Genomic DNA, 25,976 nt, shown 5'->3' on the forward strand with positions numbered 1-25,976 from the left:
GATACTAGGTGCTCGCCCAATTATATTTGCACTCTGAAGTCAGCCATTTGATGCGTCATGCTCGATGGTTAAGGTTACAATTTTTTGTTAAAACGTTGCTTACTCGATAGTAGTCAACATCACGCTGGCAAAGTTATCTCATGAAAGCGGTTTTTTTTCAAAGGCACAGAATTAAATAACAAACGACAGATATGGAACACAGATACTTTATTTTAAGAAAATCTATTTCAACATTCATTAAACACTAATAGACTTTATAATTATGTAATAATATTGCCATTTTATTCAATCTACGACTGAACCTGAAACTAGTGTTTTAAAAAAACTTGAGCAAGTTATACAGGGTTACAAAATTTAAATGCTTTGAAAATTACTGTTACTTTTTAACTGATTTTAAAACTACGTATAAATACAATACTCTAATATTCTAAAATTGTGTTGACTAATGTTTGAATTCCGTATACTCAGCCTGAATATGCTTTAAAAGCACAAAAACATTTTTTACATTTGTCACCCTGTATACTTAATACAAATTCTAGTGATGTAGAGATTGAAGCCACAAAATTATGTTTTGTTTTTACTATCAAGTTCACAAGATAACAACATTTACAAGAAAGTATAAACTTAAATTCTAATTTTTATTCAAGGAATGAATTTTCGAATGAAGTTAAACACATGGTGGGATTTGTACATACAATAGTAGCTTATGGATAATGTTAATTTAATGACTAGTAAAGCATTATCAATACTCACACGATATGTGGTTAAACTTAGTAATAAAATGCCTATTTTTTATTTTATACTAATACTAGCTGTATTCTAGTTCAAATATTTTGCTTTTTTGCCAAGAACGTCACAAATGGAATTGGCGGCAAACATATCGAGAAATATCGCAACGACAAGAAACGATACCCACGTTTTATGTGCACGTGGTTTGTGATAAACGACATACAATAAACTGTTTTACGTTTTTCTTCAACACTTTTATAGCTAACATTCACTACGCGTGTGTTTTTACTCTTTTTGTACATGTTGTGACTCTTTCAATCTATTTAAATATAGACGCCGTTTGCACTTGGCATCACTGCAACGATTAAACTATTCCGACTAATATATAAATATAGTATTCTGCCAAAAAGTGAAATAAAGATAATCTCTTCTTTGGGTTTAAAAATATTTCACGAAGACATTTTTCTCTTGAAAATAAGTATAGGCAGATAAAATTAAACATTTTTTTTGTTAATTTATGGGAAAATTCTCACAAATCTTGTTTTCCCGTCATTTAAAAAATGTCATAGTGTCGACGTTAATAAATCAAGGATATATTATTTTATTTAGGTGTGTAGAACAATTTACCTAAGTATATTGTTACGATATGTTAATTATTATTACAGCTTTGGTTTCATTGTAGGTACAACTAAAATTACTACATATTGAGACTTCTGTCTACATACATTTAATAATAGACTATAGAGGGTCCTAAGCGAGATTTCTAAAAGAAATGTACTTGTTACACTGAAATTTTTAAAATGGAATAATTTAATAAGTACATATCTCTTTTATATTTTTATCTCAATTTTATACAATTTTAACGTCAATATCGGCTTTGAGGTCAAATTGTATAAGTGCACGACAATTGTAGGTATACTTTTTTTATAAAATATGACGTCATCTCAATTTTTTAAATTCTAATAGATTCTATTCTTTAAATAAATAAGGTAACTTACATTATTTTTACTTATGAACTTACGACTATTGTGCAATGCATTTGAAATATATTCTGTGATGTCTATGGTGTAGAATTAAGCAGTTTCCCGGCTTTTCCCTTGAGTTTTTATGGAGTGTGCTAGCCATAGAGCTAAGACAATGCCTGCAACCTGAAACATACGAAAACACATAAAAATGATAATGAATATAATATGTACCTACTGTGGTTACAAAGCACTGATCCGACCGTATGCAATTTTCCAAAAATTGCTTTATAGACTCGATACTTATTACATCTTGAGGAAACCTGGACTATAAAAGTCTGAATTCACCAACCCGCATTGAGCAAGAATGGTGATTAATGCTCAATCCTTCTCCATGTGAGAGGAGGCCTGTGCACAACAGTGGGACGACAAAAAAAGGCAGTAACAGTTACTCGATTATTTCGAGATAGTTTTCCTAAAATCAACGAAAGTCAATGTTTAGCGATGTACCTACTATCGCTATGTTCGTTCATTCATATATATTATTGTCGTCCACTGCTGGACATAGACCTTCCATTTCAATGTTAATGGCCTCAACCAATGAGCACCAACCAATTCTCTTCTTATACAGCCCAGTACAGTACAATAATATTATGTAGTTGCTACATAGTAAGGGAACATAATAACGAAATATGACATCGTTTACCTAAAACATAATTAATATTCTTTCACCCATGCATACAGCCTTGAACAATGATGACGAACTGTAAATCTAGCACACAACACTTTCGTCACCATTATTTTTGTGACCAGTTCGAAATAGCACCTTCGTATTTGTTACCCTACAAATTCTGTGGCTTATCTGTAAGCCTAAATCTAAAAGGGGCTGAAGGAAATATTTCTTTATGTTGCCTAGGTAAGGCATGCAAAGGGGTCATCTAGATTAGCCTCGATGTTCAATAAAGGAAAGCGGTTACAGCCCGGCCTAGGTCAGAGATTTCTGATTGTGGAGTTTTACATTCTGGTATAGCGTGACCTTTGTGACGTCAGAGAGTGTAACTATAGTGTTGCGAATTCATTTACATGTTAAATTATTGTTAGGAAAGTACTAGATCTCTCGATGAAGTTATGTAGGTAATGTTTAATAGTGATGAACTTTTTAATTTATATTTCAGGAGTTTTATTACACAAAAACTAACATTTTAAGATGGGATCATGTAAACTTGCATAGTTCCTTCCAATACAAACTACAAGGAATCTTTAATTGTATACACACAAGAACCATCACAGTTATAACCCTGACCCAAAAACCCCTTAGAAGAAATTAAACGTTTTCCATGGTTCCATTACCACGTAAATCTTTCAGAAGTGTTAACCTAGTGAGTTAACGCGTGATAGCCTAGTGAATAAGATTGGTCGTGTGATTAACAAACACTCACGCCACGTGAATGTTGTTTGAACATGCAAAGGTACATTAGGGAGCTCATTTAAATAACTACTTAAACTTAACAGTAAAAGCTTCTGAATATTTTTTCGCGTTACGCATGTTTCGTTATTTTTGGCTGAAAATCTGTGGGGGGCGTGGTGTCCTGATGGCTTAGTATATGTATAATAAATGTGAGGCTCAAATGGGAAAATAAATTCTGCCTTATTATTTCTGAATATCATTAAGGGACTTGGCTATTTAGTTATTAATAACTATAATTGGACGCAAGCAACCTAATGTGAACCATGTCAATGGCCTATAGCTTAACGCATATGACTACCAAATTCCAGTCCTATATTGATTACCATACCATGAGCTCTTTAAGAGTCAGATTCAAAAGATTTTATATCCGTTAGTCCTACCAGATATAGGTTTTTAAGAACAGCTTATGAAGAAGAATTTATAACTAACTACTGAGACAATGTTTAAAGATACTGACCTCCAAAAAGCAGAACAGAATTCCGCAAACGATGACAGTCATGCCAGCACTATGCACTGTTCCCAGGACTTTGTCTTCACATCCCTCTTTGTAATACTTCTCAGAGGAAAGGCAGTCAGAGCGCTTGATCTCGGCGGAGCGGTCGGTTCCGTCGTTGGGGCAGCAGCTGAAAGAAGGGTTAATGCGGGGCTCTGAAGCCACGTAGTTGTCAGGACCGGTGATGCCGCAGCATTCCAACTGAAAACAGAGAGAGATTTTGAAAAATTAAGCACAGAAAAGATGTTGTTATCATCTTCAAAAAAAACCCTCCTTTTATTATAGTGTAATAGTTTAAGTACCACAAACGATAAATTATAGTTGACTGTGGCTTTAAACGGATTTAGCTCTAAATTCCAATGGACATTGAACATTTGTTAATATCCAGACTAACTTACGTTCATCTGAATGCGGTCCCAGAACTCCCTGTAGGTAGAATCTTCCTCCTTGGTAGACTTGTTCTTGATGAACGAGGCTCGCAGCTGGGACTTCAAGGTTCCCTCGATCTGAGGACGTAAGGCAGCTGCGGCGATGCCAACAGACAGCTCCAGGAGTATGATGATGATCAGACAGCCGACGAACTGAGAAAGCGTGAAAGCAACATTATAGAATTGATGGTAATACACCTTAAATTGATATACGAGTACGTGCTTGTATTCTTACTTTTATTGTTTCACACCCGTATTAGAATCATTATTGCATCGTTAAATGACGTTTTACTCGGACTTTAGAAGCCAATTTAGAATTTCAATTTTTTCATTTCCCATAATAGCTCAATATCGACATACCCATTACGTAGCAGTACTACTCTTATCTTAATCAACGTCATTAAAGAAATAATATGCTGTCACATACAAAACAATGGGACATTTGCCGTCAGTACAACAGTTCATCAGGCAGCCCACATCATTACCATACCGAGACCCGTCCATGACCAATTGCGTTTTTGGGTCAATATTGAAATATAGGCGAAAGTCACGCCTTGTGTAGGTGGGTCAGAAGTATTGGCCTAGTAACTACCAGATTACAGAGAATTTAATTAGATACCAGAACGCAGTAAACTGGTTCGTGATATTAAAGTTTCGAAGCAGAAACGAAACTTTTGAGTGTTGGTTCGACGATGCCAACTAATATCATAGATGCTATTCCAAGTTTGTGTGTAACGATTCCACAGATAGACGGCAGAGCTTAGAGGACCCAGGCAAAAAAAGTCCTTAATAAATCAAGAAAGTATAGGAAACGCTATGACATTTGTCAAGGTCCAATTCAAGCACACTCTTTTTAATCAGAGGATAGGATACGACCTTGATTCACAAGTAGGGGTACCCATGCCACCGAATCATAAAACTCCATGGTAGTCATACAAATCAGAGAAATAAAAACTTAGTACGCAAGGCACGGCGTCCGTTCCGTCACGGTCTACTGTTCAATTAACGCTTCTATTGGTGATTCGTAGATCATATTATTTGTTTCAAGGTTACACTAAATATCGTCACCATGGCCAACGAATTCGGACATGAGTCGCTTGAAAATTAAATTAAATCATTTTATGCTTTCGATACGAAAGGACTTCTTCCTTAAACATGGATCACAGTTTTGTACGATAAAGATGCTGTACTGATATAGTTACATTATGGAACACGAAGAACCTGGTTTCCAGGATACGAGAGAATATTAGAAAATCTTATTCAATAACCATACCGTTACACGGAGTTACAGAAAGTGTAAACTCACAATATACAACAGCTTAGGACTCTCTTTCCACGCCCCGAAGCAGCCAAACGCAGCGATGATGATGATGAGAACTCCAATGGCGATCAGCAACGCATCGGTCTCGTGGCCCGTCGGCTCCATGCCGGCGAAACCCTTGATCATGCCCATGTCCACGCATGCTGCAGCTATGATCACAATGCCGAAGATCTGGGAAACAAAAATAATGCTTGTTACTTAAGGTCAGTCAATCTATACTAATATTATAAAGAGGTATTTGTAAGTTTGTATGTAGGGGTGATCTTTGAAACCGCTCGCTGGTCTGATTTCCAAAATACTTTCACTGATAGATAGCTACAATGTTAATGAGTGCCATAGGCTTTATTTATCCCGGCACGGGCAGTAGTTCCCTCGGGACGCGGGTGAAACCGCGGGAAAACGGCTAGTATTTAAGTAAATTGACTTGGTTTGCCTTTGATTATTACACCACTGTTATTTTAAGTATTAACTGGTACCCAGCCACCAGGTGTGTGCTATTTCTATTGTGGAGAACTTAGTTCTACAAATTAATGTAGCGCTAATATATGAATTTAGTCGGATTAGAAAAGTGCCAGGTCGTCTTGTTTTTTTATGTAACTTATGGCTTCTGTTTAGGAATCAAAATAACAGCTTTAGCGAGCTCAATGACAGATTATAAGAAGATGATAGATAGTCACCTATCAGTTAGTTGGTTACTGAGCCACCAGCTTCTCATTATTTTTAAGGCCAAATATTTCAAAATTCGGCTGCAATATCACGTAGGTGTCATCAATTAGTAGCAATTTCCGATTGCTATTTGCCACGTCCACGTGTTACGTCATTTTCACACATTGGTTAATAGTGTCAATAGTAGTAGTTACGTGATGTTATTTTACTCGAAAAACAATTGAATAGAAATATCAAGATTTAGAATATTTCGTCATAAATCTTACACATTGCTAGTGGCCAGTGTTTGTCTGTGTTGTAATTTATAGGCCATAAAAATGGGTCACGCTGCCCTACAGCGATGTGATGCCAAGGAAATGGGCCATAAACTGAATTAGAAATACATAGATGATCTCGATTTTTTTAAACGCTGCAGGTTGGCCATAGGACAGTCTTTGAGTCAATGAATTCTCTTAAATGTTTAATCCTTTTCAAAGGTTCTTCCAGAATTTAGGAATTATAGTTACAAAGAAATATTTTTTGCAGGTGCTAGCTCAGTTTATTCAGTTTATAATAAAAGGAACAGGACCACAGGTTTTAATTTCCTTCAGGCCGCCAGTGTATATTTTTTAGAAAATTAAAACAACAGTTCAAAATTAAATTATTTATAGTTAGTTATTAGTATAGTTGTTCAAAATTAAAACAGAACCTAAGTTCTGTTTTAATTTTGAACTGTCAGCTATGTATAAATCACAGCGTTAGTTATTTTATAATCACCGGGAGTCGAGTAAAGTATGATAATCAACCCAACATTGTTACTAATGTCACTTTGTATACGACCTTGTGAAGAATTCATTCGCAAATAAATTAAATCGCAGTTCCGATCACTGCGCTTCCTGTCCTGACATTTACTACGTTAGTTTATATGCATTTTATTATGGTAGGTACTAGATTTTGCCAGTGGATTCACTATCGTCCTTCTTCGATCAATTGGCTATCTATCAATGACAGAATTATTTAAATCAGACAAGTACCTAGGTATTTCCTGAGATTATGTTAAATGTTCAAAAAAACTCTCAGCTTTATAGTATTAGTATAGTCATAGTCTATGACATTACATATTTATTTCCAGGCAACAATGGATTGGACTATTTACGATACAATAATAATATATTTTTTAAATTTAATTTTACTGCACAATTGCATTTATAAGATGTCGGCAGTATAAAAATAATGTTATAGTAATAACATGACGTTTTTACGAGCTGTTTATTTTTAACGTTTTTAATCGACCGTAGACCATTGGTAAACGTGCAGAACCGACTGTATTAGATGTCTCTTTATCCGGATTACAACAGCATGTCCTAAAACAACTCAGCTAATAAATATTCTACTTTAATAATATGCATATTATAAAAAAAATGTCGGCTGTCATTGAACATTCTTGGCAGTCTGAAGCCAGTAAGTCTGACACCAGTTTAACCAAGGGGTATTGGACTGCCTGGGTAACTGCGTTGAGGAGGTCAGATAGGGCAGTCGCTCCTTGTAAAGCACTGGTACTCAGCAACATCCGGTTAGACTGGAAGCCGACTCCAACATAGTTGGGAAAAAGGCTTGGAGGATTATGATAAGAATGATGATGTAAAGTCTTAACACACATTTTGAAAATCCCAAATTATCATTAAACTCTTAACTAAAAATTACTTATTTTTTATGTTATACAGTGTGTGAACGAATGCATAATTTCAATACAATTATGGTGCAGTTATAACGTCATGGTTTCCATGGTCCAAGGTATTGTACAGCTATGGGTATTTCGTTCAATGTCAACAGGCGCGTCCTACATACTACATAGTAATTCTATTTATATTTGCTGACTCGCTAGTTTTTATCAAAGTACCAGTATTTGAATTTAATTACAAAACTAGGTCGGTACTGTGCGAGAAAGTGTAGAACTATTTTATTATGAATATATTTTTTTTATATTTATTTATGAGAACCATTTACAGAAATATCTACGTTCAAGAGACCCTTTATCGACTATGCAAGTTGCACGCACTCATAATTTTAGATCTACAAGTACTTATAGGTAATATAAGAAAACGGTAAGATGGATGGAAAATAAGAAAGTGTCTCAATGCTTTCTATAACGAGATAATTAAGAGCCAAAGTCAATACTTATCTACGTACTGTAAATGGCCTTAAAGAACTTTGTGCGCGTATCGGGAAATATTTTACAACAAAAGCAGTAGTAGAAAACATCATTCAACCATCCTGTGTGAAAGATGATGTTTAAAACCGAGTGACAGATTTTTGCCGCTCGGAATTTATAACAAGTAGGTACATCCTACATATGTATGTTCAGTTTAGCTGTGCGCGAAAAAAACCGACAGTGTAATACCGCTGTCAAGGATATTTGTTTGTACAACAACAAAACCCCGTTAATAAAACAATCGATAAAGTAAGTTTTACGAGAACAAGCACTTCTAATAAGTGTGACAACCAAGTTTAGTAGCACCATCTATTTCTACGGTAGATTTTATACATCTTTATGTCACAATGATCGTCTGGCTGTTCCGATGACGTCATCAATTCCGTAATATACGTGTATGTGTACATGTATCTACAATCCTATGTATAGCTATTACATCATTCTGTCAAACAGTTATTTAAACAATAGGAATGTGCCCACGATTATTGTTTCTTTAGCTTTTTTGCTGTTGCTTTAAAACAACCTCTGAAGTAAGAAAGAATTATTGATTTAATTTACATAAACAGCAGGTTAAACTTGGTGATTTTTTGACTATGGTAGAACTCAGTCTCTGCTGACGTCGCTGTTAGATTCATCTGATGCACTATTCACGTGTTGAAATGATTTCATCGCCATAACCACCGGCTACTTTAATAGCCATGGCAGATAGTCGTAAAAACGTAATCCGTAAAAATAATTTTAAATGACTCATCATCCTCTATTTCATTCGTTTTACTTGACTAAGTCGAAGACAGATTGTCTCGTCAATCCCACAGATTAAGTTTCCTCAGTCTGTGTCAATAGTCAAAATGAGTGTACTTATCTCTTATTTCACTCACGTTTTCGTTCTCACCAAACTTAATGCCGGCTTACAATTAAATTTAACGCGCAGTTTCACATGTGTTCCATACCCCTCGAGACCCTGCTGTTACCTAAAAATAGTTTCTGCATAGAGAGACTCGAAATTCGAACTCGATGTTCGAAGCCACCATAGGCGAAACTACAGAGTAAGAGTTCTATTAGTGTCCTTTAACTTCGTAAATAAGCAGCATGAAGATGTTTATAGCAAATTGAAAGCAGTATTACAAGTAGCGGTGAAATCAATACAAAAACGGACATGTTGTCAATCAAAGATGGGCGGGGAAAGATGCTTTTCGTCCATAAACACAATGGTAATGAGGACGAAATAAAAACACGACTCTTGATTGACAATGTAGTCATAAATAAAGAGCGAAAGTTAATAAATATTAATTAGTCAGCGCAAAAAGTATTGGAAATAATAATTGCTGCTGTACGGACAGAATGATATCGATTCGTATGTTAGTAAGATTAAGAAATGAACATGAAGGAAGATATAATTTTACTTATAGGCACATGACAATAGAAACCAAAACCTAGAAGGTAGTCCATGGTGAAATATATGGAAGCCCAAAGCTTCTAGACACGTCAATGATATTTATGTAAGGAAAGATGAAGACCGCACTTTGTATTGTACCTACATTGTTACTACATACAAAATACACTAAGCCTAAATAGATAATATAAAGTTGAACCCAACAAGGACGACCACATAAAATCTTTTGACATTGACCATCACGTCAACAGATGATCTTAAAAGCAATGAAGACGTAATGCAATAAGTGTCCCACACTATAGTACTCAAGGAACCTTGAAATTAGTTGTTCCTATATAAATCTGTTGAACATCTGTTGTTTCAGTAAATTGGCCTAATTGTTGCAAGAACGCGATAGCATCTCATGACATCAGTATTCTATTTTGTCACTCAGTAGTTAAATAATACTTTTGTAAATAAAGTTGAACAGGACTTGGCTTCTATGCGATCTCAAAACTTTTTACGGTGGAAGAATTGCGTAGAGGCTTGGCTTTTTTATACATTTAATGTTTTTGGTGGGATAGTACTTTTGATATAGCTGTTGCTCGTGTTATTCAGCTTCCTTAAGCAACATCGTAATGTTTGAATGGGCACAACAAATGAATGCATGAAGACGAAAGGACGATGAATCGACTTTAAAGTTGGATAATGAATCGTGTTTCAGCACTTTCGCGGAGATATAAGCAGCTATACTAGTGATAACGGTTTTTTATAGAAATTACCAAAGAGATAAAAATACTTCTATTTAATTATAAATACTGAATACATATGCCTATAGATTCTATATACATACTAATAATATAAGGGTCTATATTCAAAGGCGTAGAGATTCTCTGACTCATCTACGACTCCTACCTGTGTGTAATAAACAGAGTTGTCTATTGTTACCCATGGTCACTGGACTTGTCATAGTTCACAATAGTCCTCGCCGTCAACTGTACTCAAATAAAGACAATGTCAACTGTACTCATACAGGGACACCATCAGCTGTACTCGAATAGGTCCACCACGAAATAGTGTGATATCGAACGCTGTCATATTTCTCGGGCATGACCCAATTCCACGACCCGGTTATAGTGTTGTTTCAAAAATATACCGTCTAGCTTTTAATGTGAATCATTAATGTTTGTGTAATATTGTTCTACGTAATCAGCTGCAAATATGCTTTAATTATTAGGTCACTTATTTAATTACTGAAAGTTCAGTCTACAATTAAGATGTTGTTTTCATTTCTTACAGTTTTTTTTTCAGTCAATCTTTTTACTTTCTATTAGTTTTAGAAGAGGGGAGATATGCATATATCTACCCAAATACATTATTTTTCTATTATATAGGTCGTTCTTCTTCGAATAGAATTTCGCCTTTTAGCGTTAACAAAGTGATCGGTAAACAAAATATCGTCCAATTTACCTAGAAATGCATTAACGAGTATCGATTGGTTCAGACCAATGATTGATGGACAGGCTACAGGTCAAACCACCCCAAGTTGGTCAGAATATAAATCTTCATACAACATTAAAGGTGAGAATCCATTAACTATTTCATGGAACTGATCATTATAATGACATTTGGACATTTTGGAGCATTGGAAATATTCCATGGCGATCGAATCGATACCTAGAATAATTTTTGTGTCAAATTAACGTCTGTAGGAAGTGGTGAACTTTCAGGTTTTAACTTATGAAATCATTGTTATGTTGGTAGCGCCTATACCTACAATATTACAGCTTGACACGCGAGTTTCAGTGGGAGTGTATGTTAAACTGAACATAGCTTTTGCTACATACCGTAACTTCAAACAAAGTGGTGATTATATTTATGGGAAAGGTGACACGGGTAGAAATAATTGAGAACATATCTGAAGTCTATGTTTTGATACTGGGAACATCGTGATATTAATGGCAATTAATTAAGATTAGAAGGATAAGTAAGATAGGTTAATTAAGTATTAGGCATCTAATTAAGAGGGCAGCCGGAGCTCGTTGAGGCAGCTTTACGATCAGCAGGAGACTTAAATTGGCTGATAAAAATGAATGAACTACATCAGATAAAGAATTCGAAAGGGAAAAAGGTGTGTATTCGATAACTTTAGTCAACTTCAGGTAAAAATAAATAACTGTCTGTTTATTTGAATGGCGTTCTAACCTACGGCGCTTACCCACGTGTAACATTAACAGTCTAAACAATGCCCCTCATGAGTACACATGACCAAAATCCCAAATGTGTGGTTGACGACTCAAGCGTAAACATTTACAAATCACGTCCGTAGTTTCTTTTGATTTGACTAAGTAATTCTTCGCGTTGGTCGTTTCTAAACTGTTAATTTTTTTACTTCTTGTAAACTCATAGTTTGGAAATAAGTTTTTATTATTTTTAACCGACTTCCCAAAAAGGAGGTTCTCCATTCGTATGTTTGTATTTTTCTCATGTACTTACCTATGACCTATACCTATGACGAAAACAGTTTTTCTTATTTCAAACTAACTGCTCAGTTTATTTAAAAGAAAACAAAGACTGAATTTGAAATAAATCTTGAATTTTTCGTTTCTTTCGATTAAGCAGTATTTCTAATTTGATTTCTCCATTTTATTATTTCTGTGGAATAAAACAGAGGTGTGTTCATCCATTTTACTTTATAGTACTATAATGAATGACATAGATGCGTGGAGGCGCTTCGACTAAGCCGATGAATAAATAAGCCATTATGACATTAGTCTCGTGCACTACGCAATGTGATCCAACGGGTCAGGGTTGTCAAAATATTTTATAATCATCTTAATATTTTGAGTAGTGTTTTGATTTCGTTTCAAGGATGATTTTATTATCTGTTTGTTATGATTTTGTCTGTGATGTAAGGGTGACTTTTGCCATTTAGCGAAAAAGACCGCTTGCTAACGCTTTTTTTTTCGTTTTTTTTTTCGCCCGAATTTTTGACAAAATATAAGCTTAACGTGACACATAATTAACGTCTAAAATACTTAAAGTACGTATCTGTCGCTTATCCTACCCATATTGCCGGGGCTGTGGGATTGTTCGAAAGAGTTGCTGCCGCTCTGATATAGTGGTTTTTCGGTCAGTAAGAGTCCGATACTCTGGTCGCTGACCATTTGCTGATTTTAATCAAAAAAACTAGGTACTAGTGTGTCACAGTGATACAGCCAGACTGATATACCTAGCCATCTTTCTAATATATAATGTGACGTACCTAAATTACAAAGGTACAAATAAGTATCTATATCCTCATCGAATGATTCACTAAATAATATTATTTTATCCTGCTCCAGAGAAGTAGGTAATGATTTTATTATTTATTACACTTAATTAATAAGAGATATAATAGATGTTTCCTTGTATTTTAGACGGCAACAATAATATGAGAATTAATACTTGTCACGTTTGCTTCTTGTAATGTAATTGCAGTATTTATTTCTTGTCAGACGTATCTTTGTACCTAGGTCACGGGGTTTACATGGTGTTTACGTAATAGGCTGGCTTAGAACAAGATAAATAATACCATGTTTAAGTAACTGAAGCTGTTATTAAAGATATGATTCATAAAACTCAAGCCATTCCTTAGTGAAGGATTTCTTTGACAATCCGTCACTGAGGAGTGACTTAAGTAATCATTAAATGTCTCAGAGTGCGGGGGTAAAACTTCTGGTTTAATTGAAATTTGCTACCCCTATCCCTGCCTGAGCAAGGACATAGGGTACTTTTATACTTGCAAGTGCGATAAATAGTTCACGCGAGAAATTGTGTGAAATACAAATTAAGAAAATGGCAATCAATAACTTAAAGGGAATATCCAACAACGGAAAATTCTACTTGTAAGTAAATCAATTTTAATTACTTTATAACAATGACATGTCAGCCTTAATGTCGTTAGCTTTTAGGTAGATTAGCGTTGATGAAGTGTTAATATTTCGATATTAATAGGCTAGAATATCCCTTATAGTATTCGTAAGTCAATACTTACCAAAATAGGTATTATAAAGTGGAAAACTTTGTGATGTTTTAGTTGGGGATAATTTTTGGATCCACAGAACCGATTTTATTTATTTATTTACAAGGCACACCAACAACTTATTTACAAATACTTTCGCATATATAAGTGTACAATTATGGTTAGTCCTGCGTAAATAAGTTAATTACAGGTGCGCACAACTCTCAAATTAAAAATAAAATGTAAATTTATTTTACAAATAAAAAGACACGTTATTTGTGAATTTCAAATAAATAGTATATTTTTTTAAGAAAAGGGCGGGCAGCTACATCAGTAGCATACAATGCAGTGAAATTTTGCTTTGAAAACCCTGCTCGCGGCTTTTGTCAGTCAATTCAATAAAAGCGTGATCGTCCTTCACGGGATGGTTTTAAACAGGAATCGGACTGCACTCACTCATCTGAATCGACTTGAAGTACTATGCGATTGATATTCAGCTGCACCCCATGGTTAGACTAGAAGCCGACCCCAAGATACTTAGTTGGAAAAAGGCTACGCAGATAATTATTTCATTTAATTTTCCAATATTATTAATAGTCTAATTAAAGCTGAAGTTGTCTGCCTGTCTATTAAGGCGACCAGTATCAAAATGAATTTTCTGTTGTCAGGAAGCGTAACTATCTACATCCAGATTACCCCATTACTGCTGACTGCACTGACCTGACTTGCCTCAAAGCTTTAAGAGTGTATGCAAGATAGTATGGAAAATGCAACAGAATAGATAACATACATACCGGGTCAGTAAGTTGTTTATAACAGTCATCAGTAAATGAAGCTTTCGCGTGACTAAACTGCTGCACTTACATCATCGATTTGTTTATTAAAACAAGTTTTAAATGCTTTATTACTTGTCCATTTGTAACTACAACTATGGTTTTAAAACGCTTAGATATTCTATGAAGGGGGTTTTAGGAATTGGTTTAGAAATCTTGGAGCTTATACCTTGGCAAAAGGACAAGGGGTTCTTTGTATCCTTATCCAGTTTTTGGGCAGTAGTTTCCATGTGCATGACGCAAGTGAAACCACAGGAATCTCACTGTAAAGAAATAATTATGATGCAGAGGAAGTCATCACATTTAATGACGAGAAAAAATACATAGAACAAGTACTGTAGGTGCATGTGGTCATCATCAGTGACGAATATATGAGTCAGAATGACCATCACCTTCAATTACAGGACTAATAATTTACCTACAATTGTTAGCTCTAACAGCTCTATAGTCCTATATTGCTTATTACAAGGTTGTTCTCGTATGAAAACTTCAGGTATAATTTACTTAGCTACAATATTTCAGGCGGTCTAGGCGCTTAGTTAAAGTTATGGCTTCTCCAAGATTTTCTTCCTGCAAAGGAAAAATATGAGTGCTAAGCCAAGGAAGGCCAAATTGTCCTCTGGAAAGATTTTAGCCAAAAGCAAGACAAAGAGTGATTGTAGCTATGATACTGATTGTATCCTGGTAAAACTCTACGGAGTCACCAGCGCACCAGGAGAAGAAAACACTTGAGCATTAAAGGCGATGGTGCACAAAATCTTATAATAAATCGTTTAATGGTTATTTGGGACTTAGGTATATAATCAAATATTGCATACAAAACATAAGCAAATATGTAAGGATGCTAGTTAACAAATAACCGCATTGTATGACCGCATCAGGAAAAAAGGTAACTGATAAAACCCAAAAAATACATAATCCTGCATCCGGATACGAACTGATTACCACCATTTAGAAGCCGGAAAGCAGTGATTACAAAATAATAAGTCTACTCTACAGATTACTAAATAATGTAGTTGATTCTCTCGTTTATTTGTAGGTACATACAGTGCTATATCTAAGCAATTGTGAAAGTGAATCTTCGGTCTTAATTTTAAGGATTCTAGAATAAATACTCTTAGTTTTTAGAACACTACGCAAAAAGGCTGGTCTTAGCTAAAAATACATCGAAGTTGCTGCTCAAGATTTAAAGGACTGGAAGTTCCGAGAGCTGGTCTCTAAAATGGTTCACCAGGATATTATCACTATCATAGATACAAAACCCCGAAAAGCGACTCTTTTGAGGTAACGATAAAGGCATTTGAAGCATGATCAATCAGGAAGAAATTGACATAACTTTTTCAAACGATCATGTACGTATTATAATTACGTATTCCTAACAGTTTGGTTAGTCCTGGTTAACCCGAAACAGTAGACGTAATTTAATAATCAATAGTCTTGGAAAATCCTTAATTGGAAATCATTTCCCGTTACCAAAACGGAAATATAGTGTTGACTCTTAAAGGTAAATCGATTTAAACTTTATGATCAGTTTCTAGTTAGCAATTCTTAAGATATATAGTGTAACAAAGGAGTTCATTAAATGAACATATATTTTTTTTTAGTTGTTAAAAACATTATTAATTAGGAAACCGAAGTTAACATTATTTTAACTAATGGGTAAGTGAATAAAACTTCTTAATACATAGAGGTAGTAATATGTGGTAATACTGTAAAAACTATTACTAAACAGATAACGGTTGAATCTTAAAAAGTGCAATTGTTGGAATTAGAGGACCCTGTAATTATTTTAAGTAACGTTACGTAACCAAGTTATAGTGTTCCAAGTGCAATGTTCTATGTCGCAAAGAACCTCCTGTTTTTGGAGTCGGTCAGTTAATTAATATTTACAGACAGGCTACACTTGAATGACTAGAAAAGGGTTTTCGCCACTTTAAAACTGCCCACCTTTTTCGAAATAAACAAATGAAAAGTTATTTTTTCTAAAACAAGATCATGTCATTATATAAAACTGCAGATTATTTATATAAAAAAACGTTATACAACACTAGAGCCTTATTGCCCGTTTGGCAATGTCTAACCATTTAAGTGGATATGTAGGCCTTGGGTTGCCTTAAATGATCCGATCAGTGTTGTCTCTTTATGTAAGACTGGCTAAACTAGAAAAATGGTAATGAAGCAATAATTTATAGAATTTTAGTAAACATGTAACACCTCATGTTTAGTAAGTATTTAATTACAAAATTAACTTTTGTAAAGCGTTAGGACATAAGGTAGGTCCTATGTCATATTGACTGCTATTCATGAAATAAATTACTTATTACCACCGGATAATCATAAGCCTTCACAAATAGAAGAGCCTTTTTTTATTTGACTTTAAAATATTTCTACATAAGTAATAGCTTTTCCATGAAATGACGGCCAATTTCACAAAACTAATGTTATAGGCGTACATGGTACCTAAAAATGTTAATTAGTACCTAATTGCAAATTGCCAGCCTCAATAAATAAATAACAAATGAAATCAAAACCTCTGATTCACATAGCAGACATTTTCAGCGATGCGTACATAAAACGCCAGAAACTCGCGATATGAAGTACTTTTCATTTCACAGACGAAAATACAGATTGTTTATGTTTATTAATATCGTGACCGACTTTCAGATCTCACGCGACTATCTATTTTACAATCTTTGTCAATTTATAACTGAAATGTTCATAGAAGACATCCTAAAACTTTTTCGCGGTAATTAAGTTGTTGATAGCTGCAACGGAGCGAAAACACGCGACCGGTGACAAAAATAACCATTCATTAAAATAGAAGTGTGAAACATCTGTTTGTGTTCGCAAACAGTCGCTTTTCCGTTCACAAAACTTTTAAACCACGTCCTTGATTACGAAAGTTTATAGAAGAATTGAAACTCACCAGAAATATTCCATTGAAGACAACCAGAAGATATTTTATGCAGTTCATCCCGCAACCCTCCATCTTTAATGTATTTTAAAACACAGAAAAATCACAAATTCTGATTAAAAATTCGAATCCAAGTTCAATTGACAAACAAAGAGCGGGAGTTCCGAATTTGAAATTCAACTTTTTTTAAAATAGCGACACAGTCGTTCGCTCGCGTCCGTTCTCTCTGGCTGAATGCGGCGAGGTTTGACCCGTTTTGTATTTTAGTAGCCCCAAGAGTTTGGTGGTGTGAAGTCGCGTGAGGGATGTAGGCACGCACCAACACCTCCCCCCAAATTACTTCGACCCTTAAATTTTACGTCGTAAACTACTGATAGAGATCATTCTTAATCGGTTGTTACCGGCGATCGGTTATTGGTCCCAAGTCTAAGATTGTTAAGCGGTTAGTTACCTAAGAACCCTCGTTTTACTTCATGGCTGACTGACTTTTATTATTTTTGGTGTAGAAATACATGTATACGCATTAGAGATTTTGGGTGTGCCATCTTTATATTTAGTTAGTAATTACAGAAAATAATAACTAAGTAGATACTTACTTTATGTTCAAGTAGTTATTACTGTTATGTCAAAATTAAAATGAAATGACAAAAATATCTTTGACAAAACATCGACTATCGTAAAAGTATTGATAAAGAAGGCTTCCACAAAAACTCGATTAAATCACACAGACACGAGCACTGACATTTTTTATTGTAAAAGGCATGTATTTAACGCGGCGACTAAGTAAAACGAATATAGGTTTAAAAAAATAATAGAGTGGCTACCATTTATAATGGGTTGGCAGCTAATAAGGAGTATCTTTTATTATTTAATTTAAACTAGCATCAAGTTTTTCTTTTGGCAACTGAATTAATATCTAAGCGAAAACTTAATGATGACAGTAAAATAGAAAATGGGCATTCATAAATAATACAAATCAGGTTCAATTTAAAATTGTTTGGATGAAGAATAAATATAAACTAGCTCATATTTTAAATATATTGTGCGACTTTTTAATAGCTTTAAATAAAGTCTAAAATGGCATGAAGAAAAAATATTTTGCGGCTGTTATTTTCAAAATTATAGGTGAATAGCATGGAAATAAGCATGCAACATGCAGCAAGCATGACTTCTGTCACGGCTCCGGCGGTCCCATACGAGCTTATAGTCGCAGATGGTTTTCACGCTCACCACCGCCTCGCCCCTCCGCGCCTACGCGGTTTTGAATTGCACTCTAGGGGTAGGGCAGACAAGACTACGTAGAGTCGGTTTTGCAGCGATTCGTTTTCGTCACTAACTTCAATTTTTAATACAATGTTTTTTTAATTGAAGGTTATAAATGGCAATATGCTAAATAAAATGAATCCAAATTAAATTCTACCATCTTCATAGTGCGCCAAGTAAGATAATACCACCGCACCTGCCGCCGTTTTCATGAAATTATGATACACAATATTAATAATTAACTCTTATTCCTTTTTATTGTACTCCTTTTAATATTTAGAGCTATCCACAAAGCGAAGCCTGAAACTGGGTTTTTAGTCGGCACGAAATAGTTGGTAACATATTATCTTTGCCACCCAACTAACATTATTAGTCGCCAAGTCATTATACATAAATAGCTCCTCACCTAATATTTCAATTGACTGGTATAGTTTATTTGCTACCCAAACGCAACTGCTAGTTTTTAGTTTTTATAACACCCTTAATTTTGAACCTTGCATATTATAATAGTCGCGAAAATATTTAATCGCTGGCAAGTTATTTTATTTGTTGCCAACATTTGTCGACTTTTAAGTTATTAGTCACCAGGAATATAATGAGCCATTGTAAAATAAGGTTTTTACTGAACTACGCCAATGTGTTAAATGTTTTTCTACTATCTCTACCGTAATGGTTGAATCGATTTGGAGAAATGTATTGGGTTCCAATGAATCAACTCACGAATCGATTAAAACCATGTGACCAAACTATGTCACAACTATACTATACATGTTTTTATTTGTAGCAGTACTAGCGCTATTTACTTACTTTCCTGTATTCTAGCGCTTTATACATAATCCGCGTATTTTTCTCATATATCTAGTAAAAATTATCTCTTTAAGCTATGGTCATAGGTTGTTGAAAAGTTGTAGTTTTATAAAAACTTGTCACCCATTTTTCTTCCCCTCAGGATGATGTTTTTGATATGTCACATCTAAAATTGGTCTCGCAGGCTATAAAAACTAATTTTAATATTTCAGTAATATTTTATTAAAATATTGTTCCAAGAAGCTGTTTCTTTAAGCTTCCAAATTATTTTCATAAGTAATTATGGATTTTTTTGTCCGTATGGATACGACAAATTACCATGGCGACCAATGTTGAACCACATCGGACTTTCACCTCTGGGGTTAAAATCTTTGGCGCTGGTAACACTTTGCCGCGGTAAGGTCAACGTTTTCGTAACTACCTCAAGATTAGAGTTCAGTTTTAGTTGATTAAAAACTTTTTTGTAAAAATCTTTCTATTTTAATTCAGAGAATTAAATATTTTAGAAAATAAAGACCACTATTAAAAATTATTTTAATAACAATCTACATTAATTTACAAATCAAAAGATGAAAACTTTAACATGTGTCAAACACCTGTCTAAAAAAAGTGTGGCTGCAAAATGGACATTATTTCAACGTCATAATCTGTAATTTTTTTAGACAAGTGTTAAACTGACGTTTGAAAGTTTTTGTGGTAAGACGGTTGATGTTTGATCGATATTTTTAGACAGTACAAAAACATAAAAGTCGTGGTGGCCTAATGGGTAAAGAACAAGCCTCTCGAGTATGAGGGTGTGGCAGTTCAGGCAAGTACCTATGCAACATTTCTAAGTTTGTATGTACTTTCTAAGTATATCTTGAACACCAATGGCTGATAAAAAGGTAAAGGAAAACATCTTGAGGAAACCTGGACTATATAGTCTGAAATCACCAACCCGCATTGAGCAAGCGTGGTGATTAATGCTCAATCCTCCTCCATATGAGAGGAGGCCTGTGCCCAGCAGTGGGACGATAAAAAGGCTGTAACAGTAACAAAAATATATACAGAACCGTGAACACACGTCTGAATGTTTTTTTTTTCAAACTAATAATAAAACTCTTTTACTTCAGTAGTTAGGTATCCGGTGATAAATTAAATGCTTTAGGTAAGTAACTACATGTGAAATAGTCAAGTTTATCGGTCCTAGGTCCCAGCTTAGTTCTAAGTTACCTAAGCTAGAGCTTTGAACCTGACACGAATACAGTTTTAACTTAGGTAAGATTTTTTATAACTACTTACTTACGTATTATAATAATTATAGTGCTTAGGTAAAATACTTTTAGGTAAAAACCTTCGAATCGATTCGAATTCGATGATAAAGTCGTAAATATTTTCCGGTTATATTTTCAGGTTATTCCTATGCAGATAACCTAAAAATAAATGAGTTAACTGATCTACCATTAGAAATATTATAAAAATTAAAAAAAATGAACTTCCGATACCGGGAATCGAACCCGAGCCTCCTGGGTGAGAGCCAGGTATCCTAGCCACTAGACCATATCGGATATCGTTGATTCATGCGAATAAAGATATAATTTAACAAAGACTATCATACGAATTAGAATTCCCGACACGCTCGTATACATGCATTTTTGTACAAGCTTTTATTTAACTTGCAATGTATGTATGTATGTAACTCTATGTGTGTTCGGGTGGAATTTTACAACTCAATTTTAAGGCACTTGCCCTCAACCGATTGAGCTGAAATTTTGCATACATGTTTAGTTGGGATGAAAATGCATGTTAAGCTATATGACGTCATCTTAAATCCAACATGGCTAAATATACAAGATAGCGGACAAGTTATTTTTAAGGTACCTATACAATATGGATATCAAATGAAAGGGATTGACAAGTAGAACACATTGCACTTTACGAAATAAAAATCCAAGATGGCCGCTGAAAACTGAATAGATTTGGCCAAAAAATTGTTTGAAACAATCCAATTTAACTTGCTCCAGCTACATGCACCGTCTAGACGCTCCCTATTTTTATTAGACTTTCCGTCTTCTAACGTCTGGTATAACACCTGCAATACAAATAGCAAAGATATACAAATCACAGCCGGGGCCTACAGAAACGTGCCCACAAAAATTGATTTGTAATGACGTTTTTAGGGTTCCGTACTCAAAGGGTAATTCGGGACTCTATTCTTTTCGCTCTTCTGTCCCTCCGTCTGTCTGTCACCAGGCTGTATCTCATGAACCGTGATAGTTAGAGAGTTGAAATTTTCACAGATGATGTATTTTTGTTGCCGCTATAACAACAGATACTAAAAACTAGAATAATTTAAATATTTTGGGGGACTCCCATACAACAAACGTGATTTTAAATAACGGTACGGAACCCTTCGTGCGCGAGTCCGACTCGCACTTGGCCGGTTTTTTGGTTAATAATGCATTGTCATCAGAACTCAGAACGTGCAAAATTTAATTCTAATCGAAGACCGGGAAGTGTAGAATTCCAAGATTTTCTTACATACATAGTTATAAAGGTAGGTACAAAAGCGTTTTAAAAACTATTTACATTCAAACTCTACAGTATCTCGTTGTAGTAAAAGTTCAGTATTTAATTCCTGTGTACGTAATTTATGAACAGAACCTATTAAAAAAAAATCTGGAACTCACTGTTGGAAAGCTAGACTTAATTGTAATTTGACAATGCATAATCTATGCTACAGTGAAAACGAGTGGCATCCCTACTAAATCCCTACTAATACTATAAATGCGAAAGTAACTCTGTCTGTCTGTCTGTTACGCTTTCACGTCTAAGCCACGGAACTGATTTAAATAAAATTGGGTGCTAATTAAACAGGCTTCTTTTTAATATCATTATTCGCCCCCAAAAATGTATGTTGCCTTCTAAATTACTAAGTCAGCCACAATTAATAAAGCGTCGAGCATCTAAATAATACTATCTTAGCCACGAGTTATCTTCCACTCTAAATACAACTCAGCATGATGGTTATTTTTTTGCATCTTTTGTAGCATGCATTCTAACAGTAAACTTCTTAAATACTATTAAGTGACATCATAAAAATATTTATTTAGCTTCTAATTTTTTTAACTCGTACCTACTGCGTTATTTGTTTAAAATATAACACATTCCATATTAATTGACCCAGCATGGAAGTAAGCATGCAACATGCAACAAGCGTGGCTTCTGTCACGGCTCCGGCGCTGCGGGGCTCCGGCGGTCCCATGCGAGCTTATCGTCGCAGATGGTTTTCACGCTCACCACCCCAGCTTCGGCTTGCTGGCCGGCTCTGCCGGCCAGCCTCAGCCGCGGCGGCGAGCGCTGAAACTACCTGCGCCTCAGCTCGCAGGCCGCCTCGCCCCTCCGCGCCTACGCGGTTTTGAATTGCACTCTAGGGGTAGGGCAGACAAGACTACGTGGAGTCGGTTTTGCAGCAATTCGTTTTCGTCACTAACTTCAATTTTTAATACAATGTTTTTTAATTGAAGGTTATAAATGGCAATATATAAAATGAATCCAAATTAAATTCTACCATCAAAAAAAAAGAGCCAAGAAAAACGTTGATCTCGTTTTTCTTGGCTCGTTTTTGGAAAAATGAGGCCGAGTTAGTAAATTAGATGACAATGTATAAATAAGAAGGACAAGTTACAATAATTGATGAACTTTTATTGAAGCTTTCTAGTAGATGGCGTGGTAAAAAAGACGAATTAGTATATTAGAGGCTATGTCATTTCCTCGTTGCTTAGTTATAAAATTAGAAGTTTAATGATGTGTCCAATAAATAATTTTGTGGCTACACTTATTATTTCCCAATAAAATTTGGTATACAGATAGGACCTTGAGAAAGAACAGAGGATAGTTTTTATCTCGGACTTTTGTAGAATTCTCTTGGAAACGCGATATAACCGAATTCTACGCAAGCGAAGCCGCAGGAGGAAGCTAGTAATAATATTATAAATGCGAAAGTAACTCTGTCTGCCTGTTACGCTTTCACGTCTAAACCACTGAATTGATTTAAATAAAATTTGGTATACAGATAGAGTTGACCTTGAGAAAGAACATAGGATAGTTTTTCTCCCGGACTTTTGTAGAATTCTCTTGGAAACGCGATATAACCGAATTCTACGCGGGCGAAGCCGCGGGCGGAAGCTAGTAGGTTATATTTTATCCCGGTAGTAATTCCCAAGGGACGCGGGTGAACCGGCGGACCGGAAAACGGCTTGTTACAGATAAATAGTTCTTCAGTTCGAAGGATGTCATTTACCCCATGGTTTGTTGACAATAAAACCAGTTCCGTGACTCGATAATCTCATTAATCATTGTGTCGGCTGCCTATATGGATTTAAAGGGGAAAAGTGCTCTTTTTCCCCTATTTATTTGACGCGCTTGAAGATAACAAAGTACTTTAAGTTTGTTTGTACACATGTTATGTGGTAGGTTAGTAACTAGGTAGATAGCATCTACACAGGTAGGTACAGTTAGAGTCGTTATAATGTCCATACATGATGATGCTGTGCTTAATTTTATAGGCAGTAAAAGGTACTTACGCGCTCTAGTAGTCTAAACCATTGTAACAACTCTCTAGGCAAAAAAGTTGTAAGGATAAATTATTATAATGAAGTAAGCAATTATAAGCAAAAGTCCTTGAGACAACGTTGCTACAACTTTGTGTGGTAGTAACTTAAACCTAAACCTAAAAACATGACAACGAATCAAAAAATCGATTCCACGAATGAAAAAAAAAGACTGACAGGCAGAGGTCAAAAACAGCGAGCAGCCTATTTAGCTACTCATATAATTGAATAAATCCTCCATGGTACAATGGCGAATTTCCATCGGCCTTGACGCGAAGTGGTGAGAAGGGGTGGTCACTAGCTTTGTGCGTTTTGTTGTGATCCTGTTACCATGGTAACCGCGCAATGAGTGGCAACCTGTGCCATGCTTGATAGCTATGACCTATCGTGGGACTGATGCCGTCAAAAGTGATTTGTAATTGTTAATGTTAAGTAGTTTATTCAGCTCTCTCCAGATTTCTTAAGGGGTCACCACTTCTTGTAGATGAATAAAAAATATCCTTATACTCGTGCATCAATCTCTCCCATGATAGGTAACCAACTCACATTGGAACTGGTTCAGTCTAACAGTAAACCGCAAACAGAGATAATTATTCACACGTAGGCCATAGGAGTTTTATTTGAATTTTAGACAAGAAAAGTCTAAGTCTAACTTCGAAAGGACTGTAAGAAATACACAAACGTGTTCTACACGGTTGTACCCTCAAAAAAGAACAATAGTTACTTTCACAAGTCCCCCATACCACCGAAAACATAAATTACTTCGGCACTAACGTTAAACTGTTGTACCTATTCTTCCACAACCAATTTATTGTAAGGAACATTAGGTATTTATAGATTTAAATACTTCGTATTAAAAATAGATAAAACTGATCCTTCGGTTCGAATTTCCGTAGGAAATCGAAAATGCCTGAAACACTTGTTACTTTGGATTTAATATTATTATATTTGTATAATATATAATATAGATATATTATACATATAGAGTAGTACTATATGTAGTGTGTAATATATTAATATATTGCATAGTAAATTCTTTTCAATCCGTTCTCCCATAGCCGAGTTGGAGATTTCATCATGATTTAATAAATAAATGAATTTCGAAAATATACCTCTACTCCAAATCGTCGGTCGTGTAAAAATTAGGATGATCAACAAAAATTGCAGAAACCGTTTGGCAAAAATGTTAGTTCAATAAATCATGATTATGTCTCGCACGGCTTGTTAACATCATCGGTTAACGCGGAAACAGTCCAATTCCCTCAACTGGTCACCTGGTGGATTACTGACAATTTATAATTTGCGTGGGTTCATTGCTAACCACACAACAAGAGATTTTTAAGAATACCAAAAAGTTTAGTGCGTAGGTAATTTGTACCTTTTCATTATAGTTCACGGGACATCCAACACACTTACTGATGAAATGATGATAGCAAAAACACAGTTACAGTTGATAATTACTCGGTAATAATATTGGTATCGATATAAAATATAATTGCTACGTACCTACGTTGTCTAACAAAAATTGCTTAACGCCAGAAACCAAAAAGAAGAAAAGAAAAGAAAAGCCAATAGTTAGTGTATACTAGCCGTTGCTTCACCCGCATTTTGAAAAAGAACATCCCTTGCTAGCAAAAAATGTGGCGATTTCAGAATTGATTACGAAATCCATAAAATCCTCTCACCGTTGGAACATTACCTCTTTATAGATAATATAGATAAGCACCTGGACTAGTAAACAAAAAACTCTTTTTTTCAAACATAAGTATCAATTTGCAACCCCGAATGAATCAGCAACTCTTCGAGTATATTTAGTTGATAAAAAAAAACAGAATCCCTGAACAACAAACACTTTTGTATCACGACCGATGCTCATTAATTATCACTTTGTGACACACTGGGTGCTAATTGATGTAAGGAGGAAATCGCCTGAA

The 25,976-nt window shown here is 35.1% G+C and overlaps 1 protein-coding gene and 1 non-coding gene across 2 annotated transcripts; both read right to left on the minus strand.

The window, feature by feature from the left end:
- Positions 1-190: 190 nt before the first annotated feature.
- LOC110372732 (23 kDa integral membrane protein) lies at positions 191-17,626 on the minus strand. The gene is made up of 5 exons (XM_021329687.3): positions 17,393-17,626; positions 5,387-5,572; positions 4,051-4,233; positions 3,617-3,853; positions 191-1,877 (listed from the first exon to the last, which is right to left on the minus strand). Exons 1-5 carry the CDS (start codon positions 17,453-17,455, stop codon positions 1,803-1,805), a joined length of 744 nt encoding a protein of 247 aa, XP_021185362.1. The 5' UTR covers positions 17,456-17,626; the 3' UTR covers positions 191-1,802.
- Positions 17,627-20,925: 3,299 nt separating this feature from the next.
- On the minus strand, positions 20,926-20,997 carry Trnae-cuc (transfer RNA glutamic acid (anticodon CUC)). The gene has a single exon. It is a non-coding gene; the product is annotated as a tRNA-Glu (tRNA).
- Between the last annotated feature and the right edge of the window lie 4,979 nt (positions 20,998-25,976).

Source organism: Helicoverpa armigera, chromosome 9, assembly GCF_030705265.1.
Source record: "Helicoverpa armigera isolate CAAS_96S chromosome 9, ASM3070526v1, whole genome shotgun sequence".
NCBI lineage: Eukaryota > Metazoa > Arthropoda > Insecta > Lepidoptera > Noctuidae > Helicoverpa > Helicoverpa armigera.